Genomic DNA, 10239 nt, shown 5'->3' on the forward strand with positions numbered 1-10239 from the left:
GAAAATGAAAACAAACAAACTGGAGATGTGCTATTTGGCCTTAACCCAAACAGATATGCTGTTTGGCCTTAACCCATGTGGAAATTCATAAACTCCGTCAGGATTTCCCTGTGCGTGGTGGTGAAATCATGTAGGGAAAAAAAATTCACCATGTAATCTCTTTAGACGTCACAAAAGAAAAAGGTTATCTTGCTCCCTAAAGGCTATACAAAGAGTAAGTAAAGTGGCTGTAGAGGCCTAGTCTTTTCAGGACAGTGTCCAGATTGAGAGCCCATCTCCTGAAGCGCAGTCTGGGGAAAATCCCTTCCTGCCCTCCTGCAGGTCCTTAGGGTCCCAGACCCAGACAGTCACTTTCCCAGCAGTGTCTCAACTCAGCACACACTCCCCTCTTGAGCACAAACCCCAGAGGGAGAAAAACAAATGTGTCGAGAAGAATCTTACTAAGATGTAGTTAATGAAAATGTAGTGTATTGAGGGGAGTGGAGGTGTCCCAGGTGAGGCTAAGCCAGGCGGGATTTTTGGGGAAGGCATTGCCGAAATCACCACCTGAGTTCAACACTGGGTGCTTCTGGGCGCTCCAAAGTTGAGGTGCCAACCGTGGGAAGTGCAGTCCCCTGCCCTGGCCCAGGTTCAAAGCGCCAAGTAGCCACAACTCAGAATGCCTGCACATTCCCCTCCTAGCCTTATATTTTCTCTCTGGTTTCCTCCCACGACAGTTTGACTTTGGGGACACCATGGTCCACCAGGCCATCCACACCATCGAGTACTGCCTGGGCTGCATCTCCAACACTGCCTCCTACTTGCGGCTCTGGGCCCTCAGCCTTGCTCATGCGCGTGAGTACCCCTCTCCAGGCTCCGGAACTCTAGTTTCCCCCTCTGTGGTCGTACTTTCAGTTGGGGGGCTTAAGTAGAATGGAAATTACATGAAGGTTCTGGAATTATTCAGGTTCCTGAACGCAAGGAGAATGAGTACAGACAGGAGGCTCGGCACTTTTGCCAGGTTAGCTCTGCATGGTGGTCCCACTAAGGCAGTGGGAAGCCAGGGTCTAGGGAACCCTAGTGGGGGGACGGCAGAGCAAAATTCGTGCCTACAGCTGCCTCTTGCCAAACTGCACTGGATTTCGTGTCTCCCATTCCCCAGAGCTGTCTGAGGTGCTTTGGACCATGGTGATCCACATCGGCCTGAGCGTGAAGAGCCTGGCAGGAGGTTTGGCGCTGTTCTTCATCTTTGCTGCCTTTGCCACCCTGACCGTGGCCATCCTCCTGATCATGGAGGGCCTCTCGGCCTTTCTCCATGCACTGCGCTTACACTGGTGAGGGGCAGTGGGGCAGGGTGGGCATGGGGGTGGATGTGTCCTTAGCTGTGGTGAGAGGGCAGCTTTTCTCCCAACACAGCCCTGCAGCTCTGTGCAGGAAACATGAGCCGGCCCTGCACTAGCTTTACCTCAGGACACCCCAGCACCCCAGCACCAGCTTTGCCACTGAGTTTCAGAAAATGATCACAGGAAAGCACAGCTCAGCCTTCCCTAGACTCTAGGGAGAGGTCCCTGGTGAATGGTGTCAGGTCCCGCTCTCTGCCTTTAACTGTCCCCAGTGCTCCTGATTTTGGCTTAGAGGGGCTTCTGGGGTCGTAGGGTTTCTGGTTTTCTCTCTGGTGTGTAACTCTTCTGTCTTTAGAACAGTGGAAGCAGCTCTGGAATGGATGTTAAGTGCAGGAAAGGCTAGAGCACACTGCACCCCAGCTTTGCCCTCTGTTCTGTCATTGTGCCAGGGGTCTTTGAGTTGGACACTTGGCAGCTCCATTGTGGGCTGGGGGGATTCCTGGCTCTATAGGGTGGAGGTTGGTACACTCACAAAGCTTCTTCAGAAGGGCAGGTTTGGGGTGGTTCTTTTTGTTTTCTTTTCTTTTTTTTTTTTTTTTGAGACAGAGTCTCACTCTGTCACCCAGGCTGGAGTGCAGTGGCCGGATCTCAGCTCACTACAAGCTCCGCCTCCCGGGTTTACGCCATTCTCCTGCCTCAGCCTCCCGAGTAGCTGGGACTACAGGCGCCCGCCACCTCGCCCTGCTAGTTTTTTTGTATTTTTTAGTAGAGACGGGGTTTCACCGTGTTAGCCAGGATGGTCTTGATCTCCTGACCTCGTGATCCGCCCGTCTCGGCCTCCCAAAGTGCTGGGATTACAGGCTTGAGCCACCGCGCCCTGCCTTTTTGTTTTCTTTAATGGACTCCTAATGGCTCTGTGTGGAGAGAGCATGAGTTCAGCCTCTGGGACTGGGAGAGCGGGGGTGTAGTCTGGGCTGTGACCACCTCAAACCAGGGTTGCCAGATTTAGCACATAAAAATACAGTGTGGCCGGGCGTGGTGGGTCACGCCTGTAATCCCAGCACTTTGGGAGGCTAAGGCAGGTGAATCACCTGCCTCAGGAGGTGATTTGAGGTCAGGAGGAGGTCGGGAATTCGAGACCAGCCTTGCCAGCATGGTGCAACCCCATCTGTACTAAAAATGCAAAAGTTAACCAGGTGTGGTAGCACATGCCTGTAATCCCAACTACTTGGGAGGCTGAGGCAGGAGAACTGCTTAAACCCAGGAGGTGGAGGTTGCAGTGAGCCAAGATTCTGCCACTGCATTCCAGCCTGGGCAACAAAGCAAGACTCTGTCTCAAAAAAGAAAAAATACAGTGTGTATTTCACATAAACAACAAATAATTTTTTCAGTGTGAGTATTTCCCAAATGTGCATGGGACATGCTTATACTAAAAACTGGGGCAGTCTGTATTTTCTCTGGCTGTTCCACCTCAGACTCCACTTCTTTGGGTCTCTATTTCCTCCTTTATGTTGTGATTCTCTTTTTTGGGGTCTCAAAACCCCAGTGTCTCTGGAAGTTCTGGCCCCTCTCCCCAGAGAAGCACTCACACACTCCTCCTGTTTTACAAGCATAGGGGTCTGACTCACTGGTGTGCCTTAGAGGCCCCTGGATGGGATGTTCTGTGTTCATGAGCCCAAGGCCAGAAGAAGACTATGAATGTTCTCTTCGTTCTCCAAACCTGAAGAAAATCCAGCATCTGAACCTGAGAAACTCCTTCCCCACTCCCCTTTATCTTTGATTTTCTCATGGCTGGGTGACCCCTGAGCCGCCTCAAAGATTCAGCTGTGGGTTTTTCTGAGTGATGGGCGGAGAGTGAGGCATGGAAGGGCAAGACGTGGCTGGGGTGCACTCTTCTTCAGAAACCCTGCTGTGTCAGTAGATGTAGCTTCCTCTGGCCTGGCTCTCTTCCATCTGGCCTCCCTCCTCCTCACCCAGCTCATCTGGCTGGCCCCCCTATTCTCAGCTTATCAGCCGACCCCCCTCACCCAAGCACACTTCCTCAGCCCTCCTCAGTGCACGAGAAACCTCTGAGGATTCACTTTTTCTTGCCCCTTGGTCTCCTTCCTTTTCTTTTCACTCCTGTCCCTTGAGCCCTGGGTTTGAGGGAATAGTGACCACCTCACCCTGATTCCAGCCCACATGGGTAGCCAGTCATCTCCTTCCTGGGCAGGGCGGGAGCAAGGCACTGTTGCAGAGCAAGGTCGCCTGGGCCTGAGCCTGGTTTTGTTGCCAGAGGATCGCTTCCTCCTCAGGCTCACCTGTGGCCTCCCCGTGTCTTCCCATGTCCCCCTGAACTGAAGTGATGAGTGACAGGACAGCAGGCTTCCGAATCGGGTGACCTGGGTTGGAATTCCAGCTCTGTCACAGCAGGGAGGGGACCTGAGCAGAACATCCACTGCCAAGGTTACTGTGAGCAAGCAGGAAGTAATGCACACACCAAGTGCTGCCACAGCAAAAGCAGGTGCTCCAGGATGGGTCGTGGCTGCTCTGCTTAAAAGTGGGATGCCCTTGCTGGGTACCGTGGCTCACACCTGTAATCCCAGCATTTGGGGAGGCCAAGGCAGGCGGATCACCTGAGATCAGGAGTTCGAGACCAGCCTGGCCAATGTGGCGAAACCCCATCTCTACTAAAAATGCTGGGCGTAGTGGTGGGTGCCTGTAATCCCAGCTATTTGGGAGGCTGAGGCAGGAGAATCGCTTGAACCCAGGAGATGGAGGTTGCAGTGAGCCGAGATTGCGCCACTGCACTCCAGTCTGGGCGACAGACCAAGACTCCGTCTGAAAAAAAAAAAAGTGGGATGCCCTGGAGAGAGGGTGTCTGCCTGGGGTGCCCCATAAAGAAACTGCTTTTAACCTGTCCAGAATGAGAGGAGACCCCACAGGAGGCAGAGGGATACCATCAGAATGTCCTCAGGTGCTGTTTGCAAGGAACAGCCTCCCCGTATATGTCGTATTTATTTTGGCAATAGGAGTATTGGGTAGCAGAGGAATAAACAGTGCAAACCTCCTTTGTGCAGCTTCCAGAATCTCGTCTTTGGAGGGCTGTCCCTGTGACATGAGTGGGGCGCCTCCCCCACCACTAAAACAGGAGTGAATGAAGTTGGTGGTTGTGCGCCGCCTCCTGGCACAATGCAGCTGTGCGTCCAGGATGCCTGGATCTTCCCTGTGGCCCAGGACTGCAGGAGGCATTCTGAGCTGTGGCCCACTTACCAGGGTGGATGGAGTCTCTAGGGCTGCTGAACCAGCTGTAGGGATGGTGCTGCTATTCTTCCTGGCATCCAGCCTAGGCATCTTTATATTTCCCACTTTATCCCTGCTGTTTTCTGATTCAAGGGCTGCCCCATTATACAAGCTCTGGGTCTCTTCAGTGGGGACAATGAGAAAAACATTTGATTCGATAGCATATAAACCACTAGTGTGAGATTCATGCAGCGTCATAGGAAGGGGGGTGATGTGTTTGAAAACAGTGAGCAGGTAAAGGTATTAAGCGGCTAATTCTGTCTCCTGAGTTTTCTCTCCCTTTTCCTCCCTCCTGCCACATGAAGGGTGCTTGGCTTCTTACCTACCGTAATTAGACATCTTTTCTTCTTCAGAGAAGGCATGAGACAGGGATTTGATTGTAGTTATCACTGTAAACATCAAACTGATTTGTATGCAGAACATACAAATCAGTTTTGTATGTTTGGAAGGTTGCCCCAGGGCCTACCTTCCAAGGAACCTGGTCTCTCCTTACCTAGCGAATTCCACATACACATAGATGTACACCCACCTGTATACTCACAGATTGGGTGGTGATTAAAGGGACAGAATCGGGGACCAACTACTTGATAGGAATGCAGTGTTGCCACGGCATGACAGCATGGAGCAGTTGAGGGAATGGCTGCCCAGGAGAACTCAGAACTCTTAAAATGTAGTTCCAGGCTGCCCTCATTGCCCTGATATTCAGGCTATCGGACGGATGTGTGCTCTAGGCCCTGAGCTGCACAGAGAGTGGCAGAATGGGCTAGATAAACAGCTCAGCCCAGAATTGTATTTCCAAACTGCCTGCCCTCAGTCACAGCCCCCACCAGGAAAGGGAAGTGGCCCCAAGACTCCTTCCTCCTTCACCCACTCGAGGAAGCAAGAGTTCCTGTTACGTGGCAGGAATGAAGTCTTTTGGTCCCAGTTAATCTCTCTGAGTCACCAGGTGGCCTTTGCCAAGTGCTGGAGCTGGAAGAGATGATAGAGACACTCATCTGGTTTCCTGAGGCTCTCCTCACAGCTGTTGAATTCTAGAGGTGCATTTCAGTGGCTTGGGGCATGGCGAGACCTTGGAGTCTCCCTGAGCAGAGCAGTGGAGAGGCCCAAAAACAAAGAAGAACCTAGGATGGCAGATGGGGCCCTCCTTGCCCCAGGGAACTTCATGTTTGTACTTTCTCAAGAAGCACACCTTTCCGCAGTTCAGCAGGAGAGGGTGGGGAGACTGGCAGGGAAATTGCTTTCCAGCTTTGTACTGGGTGGTTGGGGTGAGGGTGGCCAGGGAAGGGTGTAAAAGGGTGAAGGGTGAAGGAGGTAAAATCAGGCTGACCTCAAGATAGACCTGAGATGTCCCAGTTCTGGCCACTCTAAGTCTCTAAAGCAGCAGCTGGTGGGAGGGGCAGTATTGGGCAGTATGTCGGGGAGGCCACCTGTCTCCTCACACAGTACAATTGATGTGCCCCTCCCAGGCATATATCCCTCTTCCTCCTTGCTGGGCCCCATGGGTAGATAAGGTGACTGGAGGGGTGCCAAGAAAAGGGTGGTGCCCCCACAGGCATCTGAGAACAAAGCTGCTGCTGCATTTGACCAGTTTGGAGATTAGAATGGTTTTGTGATTCCCAGGCAGGGGGCGGGGTCAGAGTTCTGTACATCTCACTGGATTTGGGGGTCAGCATACCCTACCAAGGCTGATATTCACTCCTAGGTAATGGCCTGGGACCCTCAGGTGACTTGTGCACTCTCTGGCTGTGTATTGTTGAATGAAAAGGGGACATGTAAATCTCTTTTCAGCTGTTCTGAAATAACCCTTGCCACATGGGAACACAGTCTATTAAATATGAAGAATTCAAACCTAACACAAGTGGGTGAGAAGCAGGAACCTACCGCTAGGCCCCACTGCATTCTCTCAGAGGTGGTCTCAGTAACTGGAACTTGGAGAAGTCGTTTTGGTGTGGTGTTGGGACATGGGTGAATCCAGGTCCTGGTTTGGAATTGCTCTGGCAGGACTCCTGAGCTAACGTCAGTTGGAAGCTCTGTGTCCTCCCCGTCCTGAGTCCTGTTTTTCCTGGAAAACCTTGACTCACCCCTGTGGAATGTGGGGATGTGTGGGAGAAAGCCGACTGCTTTTACTCCCACTCAGAAAATTCTGTTGTGTCTTCTCCAAGGGGGTGCTCCTCAGCCTGCACCCCAGTGAAGGGCCTCTGAGGAACTCCCAATGCCACTGGCAAACTGTCTGTAACCTTTGGTCCCCAGCTACCTCCCAGCCCCTGTTCTCTTAATTCCTGCTTCTTGGCTTGGAGGGAGGAAGCTCTGTTTGTAAAGACTGAGTTAGGGAACTTGAGGGTTCCTGAAGCTTTAAAGCGCCTCAAAGCCCTCACCCTGCACATGACCTGTCACCTGGAGCCTGCCACAGCCCCACCCCTGCCTGTTCTTACAGGGGCTCCGGTGCCTCCAGGGTCACACAGCACCATGTGGAAACTATTCCTCAGGGCAGCTCTCCTTGGCCTTTTTATTCTCTGAATCATGCATTTTTCTGCCCTTATTTGGTGTGGTTTGGTTGCTGGGCAGCTGTCCAGGGTGAGTTTGTAGGAGGAAGCACAGCCAAGCAGCCCAGCTCTGCTGTGGGACAGTCTTCCTCCCGCCCTCCCTGAGAGTGAAAGGGCCCCACAGAGACTATCAGGCATGGATGTGGAACTGCTGGGAAGGGAGCTCAGGCTTTTTTTTAGTCCCCAAGAGAAGAATTCTTTCTGAGATGTTTTTGTGGTTGGAGAGTATTTTTGCCATTGCTTTGAGAAGACTTCCCCTCCTAACTCCCCCTCTTTCCTGGGAATTTCCTTCCTTAAATGGAAAGCCTTCAACATTCACTCCAAGCTCGCCCTTCTAGCTCCCCCAGGAAAAATAACAAGCAAACAGAGGTGCGTGCCCAGGGTCCCCGGAGGGGGCTTCCCTTAGAGGTGGGCTGTGGGATCCCCTGCCAGGAGGGGGCGTTGGGGGCCACTTCGTCATGAACAATGTTAGGCTCAAGCTAACTGAACTTTTTTTGCACATGCCTCTCTACAGAGAGCTGTGCATAAACACACACTGCTTGGCAGGACAGAGCAAGACTGGGAACTGAGGGCACATCCCTTCCTCCGTACATCGAACTCTTGCTGAGGCGAGTCCCAGGCCTTAAAAGTGGGATCTCTGCACTCTGGGCTTTCTCCAGCTCCCCCGGGGAAGGGAGGCTTGGGGCGAGGTGGGCACGGGGCATCTTTCTGGCCCAACTGTGAAGTCCCAGAAAGTTTCACAAAGTTTCTATTGAATGATAGCGTTCTTCTCTTTCTCCAGGGTTGAGTTCCAGAATAAATTCTACAGCGGGACCGGTTTCAAGTTCCTACCCTTCTCCTTCGAGCATATTCGGGAAGGGAAGTTGGAAGAGTGAGCCCCTGTGAGGGCCGTGTGCCCCGTGCTGCCCTCCCCGCCTTCCTCCACAGTGATCAGCTGTGCTTCTCTGCCTGTGGTTGTGAGCTGTGGGCACCAGCTCATTCGTGGCACCTGTCTGTGAGTCATTTAGATAGAATAGTCCTCCCTGGGCCTCCCATCACCCCTAGCTTTGTGTGTAGTGTAGTGATTTTCTTGCAGTCACTTGTACCCACTGGGCACCAACCTTGCCCTCTTAGCTTCCATCCATCCAGACAGCCCTTTCCGCCTCCTGGTGGTGAGCCAGTCTGCATTCCCATGCCATCCCAAAGTCCGTTCATCTTCCCCGTGCATTGTCGATGGAAGGAGCACCCATGACATTCATATCTAGACTTTGAGTTCCCTGCATCTGCCACTGTAGTTTCTAGCAGGAGTAGTGGGGGGAAGCAATACAGGCTCTCCCCTAGAAGGGGACACTGGTAACATGTCCCACTCTTGGGTTAGCAGGGGGTGGGTCCAGGAAGGTGATATTTGCGTCCTTTGCCCACCCCCTTCTCGTGCTTGTTAATCAGGCATTCAGCTGGACCCAACTAGGTCATCATGAGTGGCTTCTCCCTGTCACCCCCAGGGGTCATAGGATATCTATCTCCCTGACCCCACCCTGCGCTCCCACCTTCTCCTCTCTCCCCGTTCACGTTCTGCACTACATAGCACAGCCGGGAGTGCTTGGAACAGAGGCCTTGGCTGCTCCGCAGTGCACAGGGCTTCCCTCCCCCAGGGTTGGCTTCTTCCCAGGCCTTGCATGGGCCCTGCCCACAAGCACACCCTCAGGCCAAGGGTGCAGACTGATGCTCTTCCCTGGTGGAGACCCTGAGATCTTCCCCACCCACAATCATGGTGTCTTCAGTGTGGGACTGGGGACCTCTTGGTTCTGCCTGCCTGGCTCTGCCCCCCAGTGCCCCCTCCTCACCACACTGGCCCCAGGTCTCAGGAGGGGTGTCCTGGGCAGGGAAGGTCAGTGTCACTGATGGTTTGCTGTTTGGAGGCCACTGACAGGGCTTCCGTGCATGTGGCTGTGAGGGCTGCACAGCCCTGCCAAGGGGCTTCCTCCCCGTCACCCCGAACCTTGTAACCATGTGCTGGTGTGGCAGCCCCAGCTAAGTTAATCCCCACTGCTTTCAGTGGGAGAAAGAATTCCCTGAGTGGGCCAGGCTGGTGTCCTCCTCCCACCCTGGCTTTTCTGAGTGAGCTGCCTGGAGCCCTCATCCCCTCTCAGGCTGGGCTGGCCCTGGGCGGGGCCACTGTGTGCTTGTCCACTGTGACCTGACCCGACCTTGTGCAGCCCCCCGCCCTGGTGTCCTGGGTTTTTGTGATGATCTTTGCTCTGTTTCCAGTGGGGTTTGAAGCATAGTTCAGGGAACCCTGCCCAAGGCCCTCCTGTTCAGACATTCCTATGTTGAATAAAGTATGTTTGACTCCCCCAGAGAAGCTGCCTGTCACTGTGCCCGTCACTGTGCCCACAGCCCGTGTCGCTCCAGGCTCAGCCGTCTTGAGCCCCTTTAGACCCCCAACCTTCACCTCCCTCCTGCAGCGTTGCTGCTTTTCCTTGTGTCAAAGGCCACAGCTGCAGTGGGCCTGGCTGGGCAGTTGGTTTGGGAAATTCTCACCTTGTTCCAAGTTTCCCAGGCACCTTCCCACTCACAGGATCCAAGTCAGCTCTGCAGACACTACCTATGGGAGGAGGGGACTGGGCGGCCCATCTTCATCTCCCCTTCACTCATTGCACATCCAGACAGCAAGGGGGTAGAGGGGCACTGGGTATCTCCCCACCCGCCTCTCCCTGTTCTCCAAGTGTGCCCTCCAGGGCCCAGTGGCCTGGCTATTTTGAGCCCTGACACCCCTGGCCTTAGTGTAAGTGGAGGCTCCACACAAATTCCTCAGGGCAGCTGGGGAATGTGAGGTGCTGGGATTGGTAGGCGGCAGGATGGACAGCAGGCAGACCGTCCAGGGCGGCAAGCTGGGCACGAGGCCCCCTCCCCACTGCCTAGTGAGGCATTGCATTCTCGGTGCCCTCCCTCTTCACTCCTCCCTCCAGGGGCCTCCAGGGCAGGGGCGGCCCGGAATGTGACCTGGTTAGGCTGACCACCACTGCCCCCAGACAGGTGAAGGGGCTGCAACCCCCTACAACCCCCTGTTCGTTCCATGTTCCAGCCTAGCCTAAAGCCCTTCCTCCTCCCTA

General features: G+C 53.9%; 1 protein-coding gene across 4 annotated transcripts in view; it reads left to right on the top strand.

Moving 5' to 3' along the window:
• ATP6V0A1 (ATPase H+ transporting V0 subunit a1) overlaps positions 1–9483 on the top strand; it is a 64258-nt gene extending 54775 nt beyond the window's left edge. For 2 of the 4 annotated variants that reach the window (XM_023204072.2, XM_023204074.2), the window contains exons 19-21: positions 717–834; positions 1142–1313; positions 7929–9483. In XM_023204072.2, coding sequence (XP_023059840.1) covers positions 717–834; positions 1142–1313; positions 7929–8022 — 384 coding nt within the window. In that variant the 3' untranslated portion in view covers positions 8023–9483. The remainder of the gene's footprint in view (positions 1–716; positions 835–1141; positions 1314–7928) is intronic. The other 2 variants (XM_023204073.1, XM_023204075.1) reach the window with 1 other exon arrangement.
• Positions 9484–10239: the final 756 nt, after the last annotated feature.

This window comes from Piliocolobus tephrosceles, chromosome 16, assembly GCF_002776525.5.
Source record: "Piliocolobus tephrosceles isolate RC106 chromosome 16, ASM277652v3, whole genome shotgun sequence".
Classification (NCBI taxonomy): Eukaryota; Metazoa; Chordata; class Mammalia; order Primates; family Cercopithecidae; genus Piliocolobus; species Piliocolobus tephrosceles.